The sequence below is a fragment of the Apium graveolens genome, chromosome 9 (genome assembly GCF_009905375.1).
Source record: "Apium graveolens cultivar Ventura chromosome 9, ASM990537v1, whole genome shotgun sequence".
Lineage (NCBI taxonomy): Eukaryota > Viridiplantae > Streptophyta > Magnoliopsida > Apiales > Apiaceae > Apium > Apium graveolens.
In genome coordinates, this window is record NC_133655.1 from 108548295 (window position 1) to 108573817 (window position 25523).

General features: G+C 35.0%; 1 protein-coding gene across 1 annotated transcript; it reads left to right on the forward strand.

The window, feature by feature from the left end:
- The first annotated feature begins 23301 nt into the window (after positions 1-23301).
- Positions 23302-23763, forward strand: LOC141685469 (uncharacterized). Its single transcript, XM_074490564.1, has one exon. The coding sequence runs from the start codon at positions 23302-23304 to the stop codon at positions 23761-23763; it is 462 nt and encodes a 153-aa protein (XP_074346665.1).
- The last annotated feature ends 1760 nt before the right edge of the window (positions 23764-25523 follow it).

Below are 25523 nucleotides of genomic sequence, written 5' to 3' on the forward strand. Positions count from 1 at the left end.
CATGCATTTGTACTTAATGTTTTTGACATCATCAAATATCTGTTAAACTTGTATATTTTGTTAATTTACAAGTTGGGGGAGATTGTTAGATATATTTGATAATGTCATGGCTAATATGTTTTATGTTTAGCTTTCAGATCTTACGTGAACAGGATAAATCAGTACTTAACTGTTGATCAATACTTATACTGGAAGTCAGGACTTGAGGATATCAGTACTTATATTATCAGAAGATAATCATCAGAACTTAAGCGCTGAAGGACAATCAGATAAGGACAGTAGCTGATTAAAGGAAAGAAGATCGAGATAAACATAAGAAGAGATATGCATGAAGAAGGAATTCCGTGAAGAATGGAATACTTGGAAGAAAAGATATCTGATTGATATATTTTAGGAAGCAGAATTATATTCCATATCAATTAGCAATTATCTTATAACTGTGTAGTATATAAACACAGGCATAGGGTTTACACTATAAGAGTTATCATTATCGAAGTTATTATTATATATAACCCTAGCAGCTCTCGTGATATTTGTTCATCACTGAGAGGTAACAGTTCCATACTGTAACAGAGTTTATTGTTTCAATAAAGTTTGTTTTCTGTTACTTAAGTTCTTAAAGTTCGATTTGAGTGTACTATACACTGTATTCACCCCCTTTACAGTGTGTGTGACCTAACAAATCTCATTTTTAAAGTTTTAGAAGTCAAATATTTGGTCGTCATTACTATATAAGTTACTTGTTATAATCCTGATTTACCAATGAAATGTCTAATTAAAAGAATGCCCATATAAGGGTCTCTTCACTTTGGTACCTCTTCCATATTTCCTCGAATTTCGCTCGCACTTATTAGTCGCAGAAACTTCATTCGCCGTCGTAAATCATTTTATTTGCAATTCTATCGCAACGATGATATTTAGTACTATCTTTGACATTCTTGTCGTCGTCCTTGGCGTTATGCTCACAACCACACATGTGATTCGACGTTATGTCTGTAGATAGGGTTGTACCTCCTTGCTAGACTTTGCTATACCCAATAAGGCAGATACCATTCCTTGCGCAGCGCCCGAACGTGATAAGAACCTTTTCGTAACGGTGGTGCCTTCGAAACGTACAACGTTGGTTCTTAATCGGCTTCCATCAACTGGTTGCCTTTGACGTGGAACTCGTCCTAATACCTAATTCTAAGTTAGATCATACCAAAATTCACCTAGCATTCCTTTCACAAGTTCTCACAAGAATCAATCGCATTTTTCTCAAAACCGCATGAACAATTGGGTAACATACCCAATCTCCGTCGATCTGTCGATCCTTCATTACTGTAGAATCTAAGAATTCAATATACCTATAGCGTTGCGACATTCGCCTTACACTTTCTCAGCAATCCTATCGTACCAACTCCCGATCGGATTTGCTAACCCTAATTTGCACTCAACTCAACTTAACCTGAGTATGCCTAGGGTTTTTTTTCCCATCCTGTACGATCTACCATTCCTATCTTACTCTCACCTATTCTTACTTTAGTGACCAATAACCTGCAGCTTTGATGCCAACTTATAACAACCCAAATCCGGGGTCAAGATTTGGTGTCACCAAACAATCTTTACATAAAAGAAAATATTAGACAAATAACCCCTTGAATCCGGATCGTTTACAGGTTATGGTATGAAACAAGAATCTAACCTTCTACAACTCACAATAACAAGAATACAAGTGTAAATACCTTTGAACTAATGCTCTTGTCACATTCTTCTAACACCTTCAACCTCTCGCAGCGGAAATTTCTCTAACTTCTGTTGTCTATCAAAGCTATTCACTTTTATCCTTATCTGTTTCTGGCTGAAATAAGAATTTACAAAGCAAGAGTGAGCCAAAAATGCCCAGCAAGTATATATGTTGAGTTTCAAACATTAATATCAAGGAAAACTTCCGGACAAAATCTCTGAAATATTTTGAAGAGCGAAACACGAAATCATTTAAAGGATATACTTCATTATCTTAAAATCAATTTGATCTGCATTGCTATAAATCACATAGGAAATAATGACATTTTGCAAGAGCTTCAGAGATCGCGTGTTTTCAAAATAGCTTTTGGTAACACTTCATACCTGAGCAACGAATGCAATAACTATTCATAAAACGACGTTCAAGAAATTCCTAACTATTCAGTATCCATCATTATCGACTAAGTTTCCATAGACTTAGCCTTCTAGACCAGCTTGATAAGGACGGGTTGAATAATTAAGAAGATCTCAATTCATTCAAGATTCTAATTATCACTGAGCAACTAATGTTGCAGCAACAATCTGAACCTCGAATTTATTTAGAAAACTATAATTTCCCGAAACTGAGTGCTAAGAAAGAATAACTTTAATCCATAATCACATTTTTTTTTTCAAGAAGGAATGCCATTAATGGCGATCAACAACAAATTAGACTGGACACTAATTCGCATCTATATTCTGCTGATCAGTCAGAATATAATGCAGATCTATATCTCAATATATAGATCTAGTCGGGTCCCCAGGCACTACGGTCCATCTCGAGGCACCAGTCATCCCGGTCCTCAGGATTAAGTAAAACTCAATCCCCAAAATATCACTATCCAGCCCGTAGAGTGTTTTGATGTCAAATCATTTTGAATTCAAAACATCCCAATTTAGGGTTCACAAATAACCCGAAAGAATGGGTATTTGCTCAAGAGAGCAATCGAATTACAGGAACAATAATGAAAGGAACACGCATAATCAGAGTAATTGCAGCGAAATGTAAAAAAGTTAACTATTCTGAACTTAGAATAGGAACGAATAAATATTTGCAGTATTTAAAAGAAAATTCAAGAATACTTGCAGTATTTAAAAGAAAAATCCAGAATACTTGCAGTATTTAAAAGAATGTTCTGGAATACTTGCCTCAAGAAGCTTTAAACACTATTATCGGTTGACTTTCAAATTGCCTTGAACGTTTGACCGTATCGTCAAACCACTATTCTATTATGGGTACGATCCTATCCTTCATGTCTTTCGATTGAACTTCGTTGATCTCAATGTCTAATCACTAGATCATTCCTAGTTCAACGTCACGTCTCGGGTCTTCCGACTAAGACCTGCAGGGTTGAAATACCCTAATTCAAATAACCGCTTAAGCTTAACATCAAATCATTATCCTATTCTACCCATACATTTTCAAAACCGAATTCATATTTATATGTATTATCGAAGTACACATAGCAATTATGGTTCACATCTTCGAAACTCAGTTCCGTATTTAATTACGGAAAATACGTATATTTGTTGTTTTGAAAAATAGGGTAATCGATTATTCACAAAATATCTTGTCACGTCACGTAATTAGGTTTCATAAAGTTCAATTATATCCTCGTTCGACGTTTCCGACAATTACAGGTTACGTTCCTGTATTTTCGGAATTAATTTTCCCGAAAATCGGGCAGCGTCTCCTTTATTTATCGGCCTACCCGTCGAATCAGTTCGACGTCAATCACAATCAACAATCACATTAAGCAAGTCAATCCACAATCCAATTACCAAGTTCCAAACTCCGATTCGCTTAATTATTATTACTACTCATATTTTGCATTTTTTTTCGTATTTTTATTTCCTTCGCATTTTCATTTCGCAATCGATTTACCAACTATTTTTATTTAATTAATAACGTAGGACTCGGATAAAAATCATCGCCCACCGTCGGCTCGCCGAGGCTCATCGCCGATTGCGATAAAATTTACGGGTTCCCGTTATATCGGGCATCCTACGTAAATTCTATCGATTAATTTAATATAATCTCGCAAGAATTTATTTAAATCATGAAATGTTAATTAATAGAATCCTGCAGAAAATACTTAATTAAATCAATAAAACTTTCAGAAAATCGACGCGTGTAATCACGCGCAACATCATGAATCAATCACAGAGCAAGGCAACAGCAGCAAAACATCGAACTGAACTAGACACTCAACTGCATAAACACCCCCCCTGAAGGGTCGCCCACGCGCCATCACCCTCGCCGGAAATGGAGAGGGGTGGTGATGGGGGATTAGAGACAGTGGCACACAACAAAACACACATACGACACGCACGACTCTACACACACCCATATACACATAACGCGCACACACAACTGAAATAAAATTATTTAAAGATAATTAATCAATGAAATATTGATTTCTAAATTTTATAAACTCCTAAAAATAGTAAGTGAAATTATAAAGCAACAAAATAATTTTAGAGATAATTTTTGCATTTATAAGAATAAAATTCAATAAAATAATTTTAAAACAAAATAATACCATATCGTTCAATAATTAATTATACAAATAAGGTTCGTATCTGACAATTACCCAAAATTAACAATATGGTAACACACAGCTAATAGACCCATCACATATTTTATTTATTAATACTTCGATAATTATATTTACAGATCGGATCCGAAAATAGGCTACTTAGCCGCTAAGTAACTAAAAAGACGATACGATTTTAATACCAGAATTGGATAATTATCAAAACAGAGACTCTTATAAAATACTTTATAAGAAAATGAGGTAATAGTATCTCGCCTTTTTGGAAATACGAATTTTTATCGATCTCTAAAATGATTTGTGTATCGGAAATTTCACACCGGGACTCGTACAGGTCAAACCGTACCCCGGATCGAAAAAGTCAAAACATGAAAAGTGTTCAGAATTATCAGATTAGGTTAGGAAGGAGTTTTCGGAAGAGTTTCGGGTTGTAAAAACACAAAAACGATTGAAGTGGGACGATTTGTGATTCTAAAAATTAATTTTATAATTGTGTAAGAATAATCATTATTAATTCTATAAATCCGTATAAAATCATATGGTAATCCAAAAATTACCAAAAAAATACCAAAATTATATATATTTAATTCTGGATAATTAAAAATTAAAATATTCACATTTTCATCAGAAATAAACATCCAAATATTAATATCAATTATCAAATAATTCACCAAAATTCATATAAAAATCATATAATAATTATTTACTGATAAGAATAATTACATAATATTTCCCAGACGTTACAATAAGAGAAGGAATGGACTAGAGCAGAATGACATTGGAGGTGCTGTATGGAATCTTGAAGACATATGAACTTGAAATGTTACAAAGATAGTCATTAAGGTCAAACCAACGACATATAGTTGATGGATCTAGTGCCTTGGTTGTAAATGACAGTGAATCAAGTGAATATGAGCAAGAGGCACAAACTTCAGTCATTCAAGTTGTGGAACAAAAGAACAAAAAACCTCAAAAATAAGTTGTTTTGGAGCTGGAGGAAGCTGAGTACTATACCCCTTGATGAGCTAGATGAGATGGACCAATCTATGACATAACTGGCTAGAAAAATTTCTAACATCAGGGTCAAAAATCCAAGATTCTTTAAGAATAAGGAACAGTCTTTCAACAACAAAAATTGGAAACCAAAGACTCAGTACAACTCAGCTAGAAAAGGTGGCCACAAAACTGGATCCGTTAGAAAGGTCAAATATAAGATGCTTCAACTATAACGAGTTGGGTCACTTTGCTACTGAGTGTAGGAAGCCAAAGAAAGTGAAGAATGACAAAACCTATCTGGAATTGGAAGCAAAGTATGAAGCTCTCTTGAAGAAATAACATGGAAAAGCTTATATTATTGAAGAAAAGAGTAGGGATGACACTGATGAAGATGATGAAAAGGAAGAATTTGGAATTATGCTTTCATGGCTCTTGAGCATGGAGCATTATCCACTTCAAAATCAGAGGTACCAACTCTAACCACTATTGATTTAGATGTAAGTTAATATAAAGAAACTGTTGAAAAGATGAGTGTAGAGATGTTTCATATCCACACAAGCATAGTGGCAGCTACTGAGGAAGTGAGTAGGCAGTCAAAGATAAATGAGAAGCAAGATTTGGAACTGCAGCTTGTTGAGCTTGAGACTATCAAGCAAGAAAATGAATTTTTGAAGAACAAGCTGAAGTGTGCTAGTGAAACTGAAGCTTTGTTGAGGGAAAAGTTAGACTAGAATGAAGTGAAATTTAAGTCATTCAGGAATGCATCTGAGTTGGTTGGACAATACTATGAGAAGAAAAAACCATGTGCTAACATAGCTATTGGTTTGGACTATGATGCTTTGAACAAAAACAAGAAAAATAAAGGTGACAAAGGAAAGGCTATTGCAAATTAAGATGTCCCAGTTATACTGAGAAAAGTCGATACACCTTTGTTCAAGGCATGTGAAGTCAATTTCAGTGAAGTTGAGTTGGTCATCAAGCAAGAGCTTGAAGATGAAGACACTGAGAAGAAATGCACTGAAACAACTCAAACTCCTAAAACTGAAAAGAGGCTTATGGTAAATCAAGTTTCTGAGAAGACAATCAAGGAAATCAAGACTGAAATTTTAGGAAAGAAAAAGAAGAATAGTAATGGGAAAATTGGAGCGAATAAGAGCAACAACTTTGCATTTGTTGCAAATGCTCCCGGGAAGCAATGCCAAAAATGTGGATCTACAAGTCATCTAACTCACCTTTACAAAAAGGCTGTTAGTGAGCCAAAAGTGGGAGCCTTCAAAATATAATGAAGCAAAGGCTGAAGACCCCTATTCCTTCTATGACAAATTTGATTGCATTTCTTGCAACATGAAAGTAATGAAAAAATGTTATAGACTGAGAATGAATCTCAAAGAGGCAAAAATTGAGTCTACAACCAAGAAGGAAACTGTAAAGTAAAATTTGAACACTATTCTTTCTGAATCATCAAATTCTACTTCTGCACATTCGATTAACAAGAAGAAAGTACCTAACACTGTTTGGGTAGCTAAACATACTTAATCCTTATTGTGTATAGGGCAAAGAGAAGAATGTCATATGGATCATAGAAAGTGGATACTCCAGGCATATGACAGGTGATAAAGCCCTGCTATCACAATTTGAGGAGATGGCTAGCCCATTGGTGACTTTTGGAGACAATAACAAAGGATTCGCAATGGGATATGGCAATTTTATTTCTGGAAATGTTGTCATTGAAGATGTAGCACTGGTAGCTGGACTTGAGGTGGATCTCCTGAGTGTCAGTCAATTCACAGATAGAGGATTCAAGATTTTATTTGACAAAGGAGAATGCTCAATTATCAGCAAAAAGACTGGTAAAGTTGTTTTGAAAGGATCAAGAAAGGGAAGCTTGTTTGTTGCAGACTTATTCTCAGCACATAAGGATGAAATCTGTTACTTCTACACCAAGGCATCTGTTGAGCAAAGAAAGATGTGGCACAAAAAGCTCTCCCACCTGAATTACAAAGCCATCAATACCCTGGTGAAAAAGGAGTTAGTCAGTGACATGCCAAATTTGGAGTTTGCTCAAAATGAAGTTTGTGAGGCTTGTCAAAAAGGCAAAATAAAAAGGTCTAGTCAGAAAAGCAAAACTGTGAATTCTATAAGTGCACCTTTGCAACTTATTCACATGAACCTGTTTGGACAAGTTAATATCTTATCAATTTCAAAGAAGAAATATGCACTTGTGATGGTGGATGACTACTCAAGGTAGACATGGGTAGAGTTTATGCATTCTAAAGATGAAACTCCACACATCATTATTGAACACATCAAGAAGATTGAGAAACAGGCTGAAGATCAAAATTGTGTGAAGAGATTGAGGAGTGATAATGGCACATAATTCAAAAATGCAATCTTAACTAAATTATACAAAGACAAGGGTATTGTTCAAGAATTCTCAGCAGCTAGAACACCTCAGCAAAATGGGGTAGTTGAAAGAAAGAACAGAATTTTGGTTGAGGCTTCTAGAACAATGCTGCGAGATGCCAACTTGCCAATAAGTTTTTGGGAATAAGCTGTCAACACTGCATGCTACACTCAAAATAGATACCCCATTAACAAAAATCTTGGCAAATCACCCTACTCAATCTTATTAAAAAGGAAGCCTAATGTAAAGCATTTACATGTGTTTGGAAGAAAGTGCTATGTTCTAAAAGACAACTCTGAATATGTGGGAAAATTTGACTCTAAAGTTTTGGAAGCAATTTTTCTGGGATATTCATTGGAGAGAACTGCCTACAAAGTCTATGTGATTGAACAAAGGAGAATTATGGAAAGAACATATGTGACTTTTGATGATGACAAGTGTCCAGGCTTGGAATACCTTGATGAAAATGAAGCTGAAGCCCTAAAGTTTGAAAATCTCAACATAGATAGTGATTCTGAAGATGAAGCTGAAATCAACACAAGTGACAGAATGAATGAAGTGTCAACAGGGCAAGTGAATTATGAGAATGGAAGCTCATCTCAAACACCTGACTTTGATAGCACAAACTCAGGGGGAGAAAGAGGAGAAAGTTCTGCAAGCCATGCCAATGGTGAAGAAAATGCAGAAAATTCAAGTCAACAAACTCACACCAGAAAATGGTATAGGAGTCACACAAGAGAAGCAATTATTGGTGATCCAAATACTGGAGTGAGGACTAGGAGTGCAACTGCTAATAAATGTCTACATGAATGCTTTCTTTCACAAATTGAGCCTAAGAAAATTGAGGAAGCTCTACTTGATACGGACTGGATATTTGCTATGCAAGAAGAGCTAAATCAGTTTGAGAGAAAAAAAGTTTGGAAGTTGGTTCGTGCACCAAAGAACATAAGTATAATTGGAACAAAGTGGGTGTACAGGAACAAAATGGATGAAAATGGAATTGTAACAAGAAATAAAGCAAGGTTGGTTGCAAAAGGCTACTCATAGGCAGAAAGAATTGATTATGATGAAACTTTTGCTCTAGTACCAAGACTTGAAGCAATAAAGATCTTTCTTGCATTTGCTGCACATTCAAACTTCAAAGTGTATCAAATGGATGTAAAGAAAAGAGTACATTCCTAAATGGTGAGTTGAAATAAGAAGTTTATGTGCAACAGTCACCTAGCTTTGAAGATCCAGAATTTCCAGATTTTGTCTACCAACTTCTCAAGGATCTCTGTGGATTAAAGTAAGCACCTAGAGCTTGGTATGACACATTGTCAGAATTTTTAATTAAACATGGATTCACTAGAGGAACAATTGACAAGACTCTATTTCACAAGCAGCATGGTGATGATATGATCTTAGTTTAAATCTATGTAGATGATATCATTTTTGGTTCTACTAATAAAAAACTTTGTCAAAGATTCTCAAGGTTCATGTAGAGTGAATATGAAATGAGCATGATGGGAGAATTAAGTTACTTTCTTGGACTTCAAGTCAGTCAAAGAAGTGATGGAATCTTCATCAGCCAAATTAAGTATGTTAAAGATTTATTAAAGAGAATTTGGAATGGTTGATTGTTCACCTGGATCAACGCCTATGTCTACAACTACTAAGTTGGATGAAGATAGGAAAGGAAAAAGTGTAGACATTTTAGGTTATAGAGGGATGATTGGATCTTTGTTGTATTTGAATGCTAGTAGACCAGACATTATGTTTGCTACAGGTCTGTGTGCAAGATTTCAAGCCAATCCAAAGGAACCACATTTGATGGCTGTGAAGAGAATTTCAGATACTTAAAGGGAAATCCAAACTTGGGACTATGGTATCCCAAGGGAAATCCAAATTTGATTGTTAATTTACATTCTCAATATGTAAAATTAGCATAATGCGGAATCAAAAGCAACAAAAGTATATAGAGAACCAAGTTCTCGATAAGTTTAATTGACTTCTCGACAAGTCATTTTGAGACTTCTCGATAGAGTTCTCAATAAGTCTTTTTCTAGATTTCTCGAATGATTTCTCGACAAGCTTCATTATGACTTCTCGATAAGTCTTGTAAAGATCTCGATAAGTCACTTTGAGACTTCTCGATAGAGTTCTCTACAAGTATCATTCTTAGACTTCTCGATAACTCAGAACTGAGATATTATAATTCAATAAATTATTTTAGTAAAATACTTTTGATATAAAATCATTCTAATTTTATTTTGATCTATTTAAATAAAAGTTGGAAAAATTTAGTCCATTCAGGACAAACTGGTTATTTATTTGACATCTCGATTAGTCATCTTTTAGATCTCGATAAGAGTCGGGAAAGTGACATATCGATATGTATCTATTCTTACATGTGACTTCTCGACATGCAAATCCCAACCATTTATCTCTACTTCTTGATAAGTCACTTACCTTATTTTATAAATACCCAGACATCTCGACATAACCCCTCTTTACGCTTTTGAGATCTCAAAGTGACCTAATTTTTCCAAATTCTAACCGTTCTCTCATTTCGAACTCTTCCTTCTTCAAATTTCTTACCCACTCATATTCAAACGCTTGAAATGGCATCAAACACTGTTAGAGCTTTTATCTCATAGGAGGGCACCAACTCCTTGCATTCACAGATGCTAAACAAGCTCCTGGTAGCTTCAAGAGCTTTGTTAAGTTTTTTTCTGAGACATTCTTTGCAGGTGCTCTAATTGCAATCCAATTATATATCTGGATGTTATGAATGACTTCTATAACTCGGCTGTGATTAGGACAGTGGTGCATGAGAACCAAGCTGTATCCATGGTGTTTAACTACTCTCTTCAAGGCCAACAGGTGGAATTTACTGAGAATGATATCAACCTGGCTTTGGGAATTCCTACTGATAACATGGTGGAGGTCCAAACTCAAGAGGAGCTAGCTGAGTTCATGGATTTTATCAACTACAGTGAAAGATAAATCTGGCTAGCTTGAACAAGAAGCATTTGAGGAGGGAATGGTCATTCCTGTTTGACTCAATTATGAGGGCTTTCACTTGCAGAAAGACAGGGTATGACAACATCTCAAGTGTGGTCCAGAAGCTGGTGTTCTCTATGGCTCATAACAGATACATAAATGAGGGGCTCTTAATTCTGCAGGAACTCAGCACAAGGCTCACAATGCCTTTGGCCACAATAGGTAAGGAAATTTTCTTTCCTAGGTTTATAATGTCAACTTTAAACCATAAAGTTCAAGACATTCATTTACTTATTGGTATAGATAGAACAAAAATAGGAAATTGTAAACAGGGGTCCAAAATTTGGTAAGGCTCACTTATTACAAAGAATAAGGTACCTGTAAGTATTAGAATCACTCCATTTATGTTGGAGAGATTCAGAACTTAACCTTACCATATGCCTGACATTAGGTCAATAATAAAAATTAGTACAGTTATGGCTCCTGTACCTGTGGAAGAACAACCACAGGAACACCAACAGGTGCCTTCCCAAACTGAGACCCTCCCTTCCTTACCATAAGAAGGTAGGAAACAAACCACTTCATCCTCTCAAAAGGGTGAGGTGAGTAAAAAGAAGAGAAAGCAGGCACCCTTGACAGTTGTAAATAAGAGTGGTGAGGATCTAACACAACCAGAGTCCACCTTGGTCAAGAAACCAAAGAGGGTAAATCAAACTGAGTTGATCACTCAATTAGCTACCTCTGTATCCTCCCAAAAGGATGCAGTTGTAATGGAGGGATTAAAACAAACTCTAGAGGCATCCTCTCAATATGGTGTCTCTATTGAACAAAGCACTCTCCCTAGTGCATCTTGTAATGAGTCTGCACCACAACTTGAACACATTCAAGTTTATAAAAGAAGGAATAATGATGGCACACACAATGAGAGCACATCTTTTGAAGCTCCCTCATCTATGCAGGGGGAACTGCCAACACTCAATTCTCTTATCACTAATCTAATCTCCCAAATTTCTTCTTCATATAATGAGACACTTGAAATTACTTCTCAAGTGTCACCAAAATCAAGTGACATAATTCAAGAAACTGTGCTCAGTGTGATGCCCTCAAACTCGAGATTAGGAGTGATGACCCAGAACACCAATAAACTAACATAATAATAACAAAATATGATAAACCCCAAAACTAACAGGATCTACACAGGATAAAGTATGAGAAAAGATTACAACTAGCAACCATAATATAATATTATTACAACCCAAGATATGAATAATTTCAAATTATTTGATTCCGACTTGGAATCGTCAGATAACCCAAAAGTATCTGATTTAGCTAATCCACTTCCCACCAACTTATTATCGCTTTCTTACACAGCATCTACCTACTCTGGCATCTGAAATCCTACAACACGATATGGACCCCCAAGAACGCTCTTGCGAGCGGTGCGCCTAAGTCTGGCCATCTTCTTGTTTAACAGTCATGGTTAGATCAAAGCAAATAATGAGCAAAGATGCTCAACAAGCAACTATGTAAGAAGTTCTAAATATCAACATAATTAACATTATTTGAGGCATTCTATCTCTGGATAAAACTAAGCTATTCATGGCTAGGTAAAAGTATTAAGAAGGTCCCCGGGTTTTCAAGATTCAAAGTTTGGGAGAAAACCGACATTCATCACAATCAATAACGGGGTTCTCAGGGAGTTTCTTATTTCAAAGGAAGTAATCATTCAAGCTTTAAGGATCATTAACAAAGTAAAGTGGCAGGGTTCTCGACCAGGTTTCATAACTTTAAAGAAGATATTACTCATTCTGTTTCATTTCAAATAAATTAAGTAAATTGCTTTATCAAAGATATACATTTCCTATTTTATAAAATATTAAAGAACCCTTGATTGGAATATCCATCTTTTAAATGTAATACGGGTGATCAGCCCGTACTGACCTCCATTCGGTCATTAAGGTACCTATGGCATTATTTCAGCCTTATATTGGACTAGCCCCGCTAGCCTCTTATATGACTGGACTAGTCCCACTAGTCTCTTACGTCTCTATCCAATTTTTAAGGAATTCATTTAGAAAATCTTTGTGTTGGAATACAAGAAAGTTTAACTAAACGCAGTTTCAGCATTACCGAAAGGTGATATCATTTGGACTCTTTCAAGTCGAAAGTCATTCTTAAGTCCAATTCAGGAACTTCAGGGGAAGTGAACAAATAGAAAGTAAGCAGGAATCATAAGTTAAAGATATCGATCAAATGTTAAACAGTGTGTATAAGGTCGCAATAAGGATAGTACCAAAGAACGATATGTAACAAGGCATATGGGATTATCAAGGAATCTAGATTAACAAGATGTAGCATATGAAAAGTTCATAAAGACTCTCTTGGGGTCAAGAGATCATAATTTAACAAAACACAAGGATAGGGTATACGCACTTGAGCTAGGGTTTACTATTAGGGTTGTCACAAGGATTGATAACTGGTTTATCGCAAGGAACAATAATAGGGTTTTCATAAGAATCAATAACAAGTTTCACAAGAACCTTTACTCTATCATGGCATCAACAGTAATCTTTTTGTAATCAATTCATAATAGAAGGCATAGTTACTTGCCTCAAAAAGCTTTCCTGTTTAATGATATCCGAGCTACTGCCACCTAAAACTTCCTTCCCTTTACCAACCTGAATGCCTCTGCTATATAAATCTACAATACAAAACAGAACCCTAATTAGATACTTGATCAATTCCTAACGTTTCTCAGAACTTCTAAATTCTACCCCAATCACAATAAACATTTATCTTTTATACGCATACATAAATATAGGATGTAATAAGATATGGCTTTATACTCTTTATATCACCGACTAACTCGATACTTCACACTTAGCAAATAATCACCGATTCGAATAACTCGATACCATATACAATCTATTCACTAACTCGTCGAGAGTCGGACATGACGTACTCGTAATTTACTCTTACCTACTAACACAATCATCCATAACAATCAAGTATACATAGTTACGCTTTAACACTTATCGTTTAATATACAACTTTACACAATTAAAAACTTACAACTTTTAATACTAAAATCACATTAAAATATGCAACTCGACCTTATACCACTTACCAAGCCAACAATCTAGCATGCAATTCATTACACCTTTATATTGAACTATTCATAAGTCACAAAATTTTCAAAATTACTCAAATTTCTTTATCTATCAACAATTAAGCTAAACCAAATTAAATCCATAATTAAAACCGAATTATTACAAATCCGAATCACAACCTTTGTAAAATACGAAATCAATTTTCAAATTCCATTTTAAATAAACTAAATTCATTACTCAAAACTTCTCATTACACAATTAACTTTTTAACCTATATAAGCCTAAATTTCTAGCATGCGACCACATAAACTTAACATGCATATAACAATTAATCAAAAATCACCCGAACAATTATGCAATCGAATTCCCATACCCAATTTGAAATAAAACTATGAACAAAATCGATTTTTAACAAACATTTCAACTCAATTTCTTTTAAACCAAGAATATCATTCGGGTTTTTCAAAAAAATAACATGCAACACTCGAAATAGGTTTTTCAAGGATTATAGAACTCAGGCTAGCATCATCGTTCACCACCAGTTCACCGGAGTTCATCACCGGTGGCGAAAAGGGTTCGGGATTGCCAAAACTCGGGCCCCAACTCGAAACCTCACCGATTATTCAAGCAAAACCACAACAACTAACATGCAATCATTTAACAAAAGCTTTCTGCAGAGAATCAATCACGAAACCGAATTAAAACAAAAACCGAGAAGGCCATCATCTAAATCGAACACCAACAAACACAAACATACACATGCAAACATGTATGTATATAAGATATGAGGAACTCAAATCTTAAACTAAGATTGAGTTTTAATGGAATAATCGATGAGAGTAAGGGAGAGAGAGAGAGTACCGAGAGTAGAGAGAGAGAAGAGAGTTCGAGAATGAAAGAGAAAGAGAGTCGGGGAGGATAGGAGAAAAAGAAAGGAAATGGGGAGCATATATATTTGTGGCAGGGGTAAAATGGTCATTTGCCATCTAATTCTAGAAACTTGTTTTCTTTTCTCTCAAAAAATCAAAAAATCTCTATTTATAAAATATAAAACATCTTTATAAAATCAAAAAATATTCCAAATCCTATTTTTAAAATAAAGAGTATAAAATTAGCTCTTCTCCCATATTTTAAAATAGATTTTTGAGCAACCGAATTAATATCTACGGATTTTACAAATAAATCCTAAATTATTGAAATAAACTTCATAAAATCATTTTAAAATATCAGGACATCCAAATAAATCCAACTATCATTTTTTAAAAGTCCCTTGGACTATTTTAGAGATAATAAAGCAAATCTCACACTTAATTCATATTTCCATAATTTAATAAAAATATATAAGGACCATTAAATCCTTATTTAAATCAAATAAATCCTTTTAAAACATTTAAAAGCTCACGAATTCACAATTTACACATGTACTCACAAATAACACATATTCATAAATGTTAGTCACCACGATTATTTATACACCCAACACATAATTCTTCTTTTAATCCATCTTTTAAATAACGAGTCCCGTTCTACCTGACGGCCTGACAATCACAGCTTAAGCCCTTAGCTGACTCATCAAACTGGAGCGAGACTTTGCCTGTTTTTTAATACTATTGCACGAAAATTTCATTTAAACCAAAAATATTATATAACTTAATATTTTTATACCCAAAATTCCACATAATCCATAATTATGACATTAAACTATATTTTATTCGAATACATATATCGTGAAAATCCAGTCATTACAGTCTACCCCCTTAAAATGATTTTGTCCTCAGTATCTAGTCTAAACAAATAAATCGGGATACTTTTCTCACATTTCACTTTCTAAATCCCAAGTTGATTCTTCGACTTTAGGATCTCTCCATAAATCTCTAACTAATGGTACCACTTTATTTCTAAGCGCTTTTTCTTTTCGATCTAGAATTCGCACGGGTTGTTCCACATAAGATAGATCTTGTTGAATTTCTACTACTTCTAACTCACTCACATGGCTTGCATCCATATTATACTTCTTTAGAAGAGAGACGTGAAATACGTTATGAAGATTTTATATTTACGGAGGTAACGCTAACTCGTAAGCCACTTTTCAAACTTACTTCAATACTTCGAATGACGCAATATATCTGGGGCTCAATTTTGACTTCTTTCCGAATCTAGATAAGCCTTTCCATGGAGATATCTTTATTAACTCTTTGTCTCAGGGTTCAAATATCATATCCTTTCGATTCTGATCTGCATATTTCTTTTGTCGATCTTGAGCAGCTATCAGCCTTTTGTGAATAACTTTCACCTTTTCTTTTGCTTGTTGAACTAACCCCGGGCCCAAAGCTTGCACTCACCAACTTCATCCCAATACGTAGGAGATCTATATTTCCTTCCATACAACGCTTCATAAGGCGGCATGCCAATACTTGCGTGATAACTGTTATTGTAGGAAAATTCAATCAGTGTCAAATAATCATCCCAATTTCCTTTGAAATCCAACGCACGAGTTCTCAATATGTCCTCGATCGTTGGAATAGTCCTTTCACTTTGTCCGTCTATCTACAGATGATATTCGGTACTCATTTTCAACTTTGTTCCCAAATGATCGTGAAATTGTCTCCAAAATCTTGAGTTAAATCTTGGATCTCTATCAGACACGATAGACACTAGTACTCCATGATGCATTACGATTTCATCCAGATACAACTTGACCAACCTTTCTAATGAGAATATTTCATTAATTGGAAAGAAATGCGCTGATTTTGTCAGCCGATCGATAATCACCCAAATTGTATCATGATTATCCTTGGTCTTTGGTAATCCTACCATGAAATCCATCGCGATATGTTCCTATTTCCATTCAGGTATGTCCTGTGGTTGAAGCAATCTACTTGATCATTGATGTTTCGCCTTTACTCTTTGGCATGTATAACACTTAATTATCCATTCTGCAATTTCCTTTTTCATATTCGGCCACCATGAATTATCTTTTAAGTCCTTGTACATTTTCTACTTTCAGGATGAATCAAAAATCTTGAATTATGTGCTTCATGCAAAATCCCGTGCTTTAACTCTGTAACATTAGGGATCCAGATATGTGAACAAACCCTGTATATCCATTTATCATCCTTTTGAGCTTTAACCTCTTCTCATGTTAACTTATCTTTCTCGTGCTCTATCACTTGTTCTTGATAACGTCGAATATTTTCCAAAATCACTGGCTAAAATGTCATTGTGTACACTGTTTCATTTCCCAACTTTCGATGTGGTATCTCTATTTCCAACTTCTTGAATTATTTAATCAATTCTGTAGACGAAGTCAATGTATTCAATCTTTCCTTGCGGCTTAACACATTAGCTACCACATTCGCTTTTTCAGGATGATAACTTATTGTACAGTCGTAATCCTTGATTAATTCCAACCATCTTCTTTGTATCATGTTCAACTCTTTATGCGTGAATATGTACTTTAAGCTTTTATGGTCCGTATAATTTTCACACTTCTCTCTGTACAAATAGTGTCTCCAAATCTTAAGAGCAAACACAATTGCTGCTAACTCCAAATCATGCGTAGAATATTTTTGCTCGTGCGGCTTCAATTTCCTTGGCGCATACGCTATCACCTTTCCGTGCTGCATTAAAACACAACCTAATCCTTTATATGAGGCATCACTATATATATCACAAACTCGCCTTTCTCATCAGGCAGAATCAATACCGGTGCAGAAACTAACCTTCTCTTTAATTCTTGAAAGCTTTCTTCACACTTATTTGTTCAAACAAACTTTTCATTCTTCCTCGTCAACTTTGTCAGTGGAACTAAAATATTAGAAAAATCTTGACCGAATCATCGATAATATCCAGCTAGTCCCAAAAAGCTTCTCACTTTCATTAGAGTCTTTGGTCTTTCCCAATTCTTAACAGCCTCAATATTCGCAGGGTCCACTTTGTAAATCCTTTAGTTTTGATGATTAACACATCAAGCTATCATACTGTTATCCAAGCTTGTTTGCAGGTAATCACAGCTTAATGATTTTGTCATTTAAGCATAATGGTCGCAAGCTGTCATAAGACAATATTGTATTTCAGCAAGCTATGATCAACAGTGTCAGAATAATAGCAAGCCAAGATGCACAGTCCAGATTCAACAAGGAAGTCGAATTTCATGGAGATATTATAGGAACTTCTTTTGTATAAGTTGTAAGGACTTATCTAATATAATATACGTGCATTATATATATAGAGCTCAAGTATTATTCATTTTAACTTATTCAAATTGATTTCCTAAATTATAGGAGTTTGTTTTTCTATCAAACTCTATCTTCTTCTATCTGTTAAAATGTTTTATACTCTACCAAATAGAAGAGATGTTTTCTGAACGTTGAACTTTTTTATTTCTCTTCTATCTAACGTATACATGAACGTTGGAAACCATCCCAACGATTTTAAACGGTAGAATTGGATTCTAGCCGTTGTAATTTGTTGAGGTTGTTTCAAACGTTAATGTAACACCCCCAAATCCTGGGTCGGGGATCCGGGTTGTCACAAGTTCCATTTTCCTTAATAACACCCAATGTTAATAAACAATCAACTACTCTGTACTATGACCCCACAATAAACACACACACACCACAAGTTATAGTCTCAGAGATGAATATCCAAAAATAACACGAGTCATTTTATTCCACAATTATATGCCATTTCACCTTAAAAGGGTTTCTGAATAAATTTACATTACTTTGCCATTATTACAATTGATAAAGATACATAAGTCTGGTACATCAAAAGTTGAAAGCCTAGCTTATTGGTAGTTCCTACCTCAGCTATAACGACATCAACGCCTATAGGAAACTGCGGAACATTTCCTATCCGCTCGCGAATTGGGAGCTTGGTCCTGTTCATCTTGTCTATCTGATGTTGTGTGATGAAAGAAGAAAGCAAGGGTGAGCAACAAGCTCACCGAAATAATATGTATAATGATTAACAATATATGAGCATTCTCATAGTACTCATGAAAGTCTTGGTCAAGTAAAAAAATGAACCAAGTTTGATATCTTATCGCGACCAAGTCACAAAATATTCAGTATATATGTATATATACTTTTCAAAATCTTGGAAGTCCTCTTCCATGCATAATATACACAGAGTTCCAGTTGATAATTGTATAAAAATATCGTTGCAAGGTGATCTCATATATCTAACCTTGTCTCAACGTTTTTGTGAAAATCTTTGTCATGCATAAGATAATCATTAACCAGATATATGTTGAAAAGATGAAGTTACAAGATACTCCAATATACTTATATCTTTACAAGAAAAGACTTGAATAGATTCAATCTTTGAAATATCCTCAAAATGAAATGAAGTTACGAGATACTTCATTTGATGAAAACATAATTTTGAAAACTCGACCCTGCCAACACTCAACAATCGTCCAACCGTAGCCTTTCTATCAAAGTGCTCTGGGTAGTGTTGCAGAAATATCCAATTGGATGATGAACTCATTACGGGAGTTTGCCACGCCAGGAAGACCACTCACGATGATCAGTCGCAGTAGTGTAATCCCACCATTTTTTATATGTAGAGGAGAATAGTCGAATTTACTTGTCAACCGAACCCTGGATTCATAAGGAATGAACCGTCTTAGCAGAACTTCCAGGCCATTTGGGCCAATATAATAAAGCTGGGCCGGCGCCACTCGACCACTTACGCCACTCCTAGTTCAGATGAAATCCATGACTCTGAAATGTAAAGCTCGTCCCCCCTTTCCCAAGTAGAAACTTGTTGATACGGCTCCACCAAGAAGTCGTATCTAGTTGGAAAGGAAAACTCACCGATATTTCCTAGGCAGTTCCTGTTAATGGATTAACTTGTTCCAAGAATTTTACTTCCCGAGTGTTGGGTAAGTAATCAAAAACTCTTTTATCAAAACAGCAACCTTGTTGCGAATATAAAATACACCACAGAGCCGGATCCCTCAGGTTTTGAGCAAATATTTAAATCACCTTTGAAAGGAAGATCTTAAATATAAAAAAAAATGAGTTTTGGGATCCGCCCTAACCTTTAAAAATCATTTTGAAGTCTCAAAAATATTTTTAAGAATGTTTGGAGTAATGCTGATTTAATAAAATAAATCAGTCCCAATATATTAAAAAATATCTGAATATTATTATTTAAATAATATTCCCATAAAGAATAATCTTTATAAAAATAATTGAAGTAGAAGTTTTAAAACTCATACTTGAAATGAATAATAAATAACCAAAGATATACTTATACGAAAGTACGATCTTTATTTGAATAATCGAAAATAAGTTTGATTATCGAAACATTATTCTTTAATAAAATAAAGAATATTATTTAATAAAATAAGTGGAGTCATAAGTTCTCGAATGAATATTCAAAACAATATTCATTAAATAAAATAAGCGGAGTCATAAGTCCTCGAATGAATATTCAAAATAATATTCATTAAGTAAAATAAGTGGAGTCATAAGTCCTCGAATGAATATTCAAAATAATATTCATTTAAGTAAAATAAGCGGAGTCATAAGTCCTCGAATGAATATTCAAAATAGTATTCATTAAGTGAAATAAAGTTATCGAATAAACCTTATTCGAATAATAGTTTTGAAAACTATTTATATATATATAAATATATATATATATATATAAATATATATATATATATAATATACTCGGGAACATCGTCTCCCGGTTTAGAAAATATGTTCACCTTTGGGTCCCCTATACTAAGGGTATACGCAACTCCTCCTTATCTCTAGCATAGGTATTATGCAAATTATAAGCAATTGAATCAACAATTAGATATAAAGATTACGAAACAGACATGCATATATACCATATCAGCATGCTCCAATATATCGCAAGATTTGCTAATAACAATCATGCACTTATCACAAGATAATGCATATACATATATACATCACAAGAACAGTATAACGGGTAGAAAACTTGCCTGAGTGCTCCGGGGTAGACTTAAGCTTAGAGTGGGTCCGGTAACCTATGAACAACAACATACACCGGAATTAAACCCCGGTCGCTTAAGAAATTAGACTTTAACCAATTGAACCCTAACGTTCGCTTATGATCACTTCTACGCTTAACGAATCACATAAGTCGTTCGAGTACCCTCGGCTCCGCCATTTTTAATAAATTAACCATTAAGAATTTTAAGGCGATTCTTTTGCGAGTACTCTACCAACTTCCTAATCCACTTTACATAATTGTTTCATACTCCAATTAGTCATTTAAGGGCCTTAACCAAGGTTTCAAAGTAAGGTGAGGGGTAATGGTTCGTTCGGGAAACGCCGTTACTTAAAACGGTCGTTTCTCCTAAACCGTACATCGGATTCAAGCGAACCACACATCAAAATGAAGATCGTAATATGAACTATCTAAACATGGCAAAGGTTAGAATCTTTCAGTGAGTTCACGGGTCCTAAACTTAAGCACAGAACAGTTAAGGAAAATCGGGCATTATGACGACTATGTTTACGCGATTACCAAGTTTTAAACCACTCCAAACAACCACCATTCAACTCACAATCAACAATACAACCAACCCTCATCCAAACCTTACTACATCAGTCCCCAAACCTCAAGATTTTCCAATTTATACAACCCCACACATGAACTACTAGCTATACTTAAGTTTCATTAAACTATAAACAAGATTTCAATATCCAAATCACTACAAATCCAATCCAAACTCTAAACACACAAGTATCATGCTTCTCATTTACTATAACCATCAAAACCATCGTAATAATCAAAGTAAAGTTAGGGTTTGGAGGTGTTATACCTTCCTTGGAGTGATTAGAGTAGCTAGGAAGTCTTAGGGAGCCTCCTACAAACTTGATCTTTTCAAAGAAATCAAGAACACAAAGTTAGGTTTTGAAGTTTCTAAAAGTCAGATTGAAAGAACTGTCAAAACGAGGGTCTTACCATGCTTATTTGGACGAGACTTGTGAACAAGAGTTGTAGGTCATCTCAATACCTTTCCAAAGAGCTATAGAACATACTATATGAGTGAGTATTGAAGGAGATATGATAGTTTGAAGTTGCTGCTCTGGTTTTGGCCGAGAGCTTTTGTTCTTGGAAAGCAAAAGTCAACTTCTAATTTGTGTTTTGTGATTTGTTTTGCCTTGGCTTGGTTGCTACCTTTTGTTTGTTAATTAAATTATTACCATGGTAAAAATTGTGTGGCTCACAATCAACCAACCAATCCTTCCCACTTTGTCATGCTCATGTCATCTGCTTGTGTCATCTTGTTACACTTGTCTTCCTCATGTTGGTGTGATGACATCATCGTCCATTAACCTCTTTGATTAACCCCTAATTACTTGGCTAATGACCGCTGATCTGTTATACGGTTCGCTTAACCTTCGTTCTCGTTTATCGTTTGAGGGATCATACCCGGGATCTTATTACTTGGGTTCCCCTAAACCTTTCTCAATATTTTATATTCCTTTTATGATCCTCTCTTATAATCCTTGAATTAAATCTTTTTAATCATGTTACCTTATACTCAATTCTTTCGGTATCTGGTGGATTTTTGGGAAAAATCAAAGTGTTTGAATTTGGATTCTGACGATCTTTACATATACTTATTTACTTTATGGAATACTAATACGATCTTAGAATTTCCATAACAGTACTCCTATATAGCGTGGTCTGATAATTTTCCTTAATCAGCATCATCAGCAAAAGTTACTATTCATCCGTGTTTCAAAAATTCCAAAAATTCCAAAAATTGGGGTTATTACAGTTAATGTGTGTTTATATATGAGGTTTCTTGCAGTTTTTATGTCTAACGAATTGCAAGCAAGAACACTCACAACTCCTGAACTTATTGATTAACATATACTCTCTTGAGCTCTGATTATATACACGTTTTGTTATCTTAGAGAGTCTATAGTTTGAATTGTAAATTTTATCATTGATTTGTATTGTTCAAATTGTATTGATTAGTTGTTGGATAAGTTGGCTAAGGGAAACAAGGGTTTAGTGGTACTTGCTAGAGGAGTTTGTACTATGGGGTAGTATAGTACTTAGAGAGTAGGTTCTTAAACAGGGTTTCAGCAAGCTATTATCAGCAGCTGGGATAAAGGGAGATATATTGTTGTATCTTGTAGTTGTAACTTTCATTGATCAATAATATATTCTCTTACCAAGTTGGTAAGGGACCAGGACGTAGACCATAGGGGCTTAGGGGTCGAACATGGCTAAAATTCTTGTGTGTTCTATTTACTTTTCTGCACATTATTTTCTACATTGCATTTAGTCATCTCAGCTTACTATCATTGTCAGATTTTAGTTCTGTTGGTAAAATCTCAGTAAGCTATTATCAGGTAAAATTTAAAAGTAATCCTAGTTATCCATAATCGCCTATTTACCCCCCTCTAGGTGTATTTTCAGTTGGTATCAGAGCTTTGGTATACTAATCTTTCTGTAACAGGAATAGTATTCGATCGAAATGGCTGACAAATATCCCGAAGGAACCTCGGATTACCGAGCACCTCTCTTGCTTGGTACAGAAAATTACAACTGGTGGAAAGGTCGCATGGAAGTCTACCTATCCAGGGAGCCACTAGCATTAAGAGTTGTTCAGAAGGGTCCATTTGAGTTCAAGGACAAAGAAGGTAAAGTGAAAGACATTGATGATCTCATGGAGGCTGAACTACTCAGATACAGTTTCAATGGAAAGGCTAGGAATTCTCTCATGAATGGGTTATGTCCTAGTGAATGTGATAAAGTCTCTTCATGCAAATCAGCTAAAGAGATATGGGATACTCTGGAATTGTATCACGAAGGACCCAAGAGCTTAAAGAAGGTGAAATTGAGCAAACTAGTGAATGAGTTCGGAAATTTCAAGCTTCGAGATGGAGAAACTGTTCGAGAAAGTCAAGCAAGATTCCAGATAAATGTGAATGCCTGAAAGCAACTTGGAAAACATATCCCTCAAGAGGAAATTAACATGAAGATACTTAGTGTTGTGCCATTTATCTATGAACCAAAGATAACAGCTTTGGAATCCTCTCCAACTATAGATACTATGGATCAATTGGTTGTTTTTGCAGAATTGAAACAATTTGAAAGCAAAATCAAGGAAAGCCAATCAAGTTCTATGCAAGCTCCAGTTGCTCAAATGAAGTAGTTAGCTCTTCACATTAATAACAGCTTACTGGAATCTGAAGATGAGTCAGACGAAGAACTAGCTTTAATATCCGGGAAGATCAGAAAGATGATCGAGAAGAAGAACAAGTTGAAAAGAGATAAGGCAGATTTTCCAATAACAAAAAGGTCAACAAGGATTCTAAAGATCAGATATGCTTTGAATGTGGAAAGCCAGGGCATTATAAGTGGGACTGCTACAAATTGAAGTTAAAATAGAAAACTGTCTTCAAGGATAAGAAGAAAGTTAAAGCTCTAATGACTTGGAGTGATGATGACTCAGTTTCCAGTGATGATTCAAGTGGAGACATGGTTAATCTTGCCCTAGTTGGACTTGATGATGTAACTGTTCGAGGAAATTCTGAAAGTGGCTACCTAGAAAGTGATTCAGAAGAAGATCAGAGTGAGGTAAACTCTTGTAAATATAAGTTATCTTCTGAAAATATTGTTTTGGAACCACTAACCATGCAGGAATGTGAGGATGTATCTATGGGAGAATATTATTCTCTTAAAGCTGAAAATAGCAAGCTAAAAGAGAAGAATAATTATCTCAAGACTATGGTTCAAGATTTGATGAGCAAAGTGGATACTTGGATTGACAAGAAGGTACCTACACAAGCTGACAAAGAGGCTGAAATCAAGGATCTTCAAGCTAAAGTCGGTCATGTGAAAAACTTCAATAAAATTCTCCTCTAAAGAAACAAGACTCAATTAATGGAAATCACAGAGCTAAAGAAGGATATTGAAGCAAGGGATGAATGTTTGGAGCTATTCAAACTCAGAGAATCAATAGATGCAACACCTTCAAATCAAGCAGAAGAACCATCTCAGCAAGCTGAAATCATAAGTCGGCAAGCTGAAAAGATTGATCTGCTCACAAAGGAAGTTGAGGATCTGAAAAGGGGCATGGGATCTTTTGTTCAAGGAGAAGAAAGTCTCAAATCAATGATGAATAACACAAATATTCCATTGGTCAGAGAAGGAATTGGAATGAATGCAAACAAGAAGGACAAAACTCTAAGATATGAAGGAAAACATGGCATACCCTATGATTATGCAATGCCTTGGAAGATATGCAACAGATGTGGAAAGAAAGGGCATCTTGAAAAACATTGCAGAGTTCAAAATGGACAGAAATCATATCATGGAGGAAACAAATAGAAAACAGCTTACTATGGTCAGAATGGCAGAACAAAGACAACTTACTATCATCAGGCTGGTAGAGTTAAATCACCTAGATTTATCCAAAAATGGATAAAGAAATCTGATTTACATGTTTTATATATTTTATCTGCTAACCATGTCAGACCCAACAAACTTTGGGTACCAAAAGGTTGAGTTGTTTTATTTGTTTTGTAGATGTGTCTTGCCGCTCGAGTCAAATCAACTCAATGGATCTTGGATAGCGGATGTACTAGACATATGAGTGGAGACAAAGCACAATTCTTGAGTCTTCAGATGAAAAAGGGTGGAAGAGTGACTATTGGTGATAACAAAACTCTTCAAATCCTTGGAAAAGGTAAA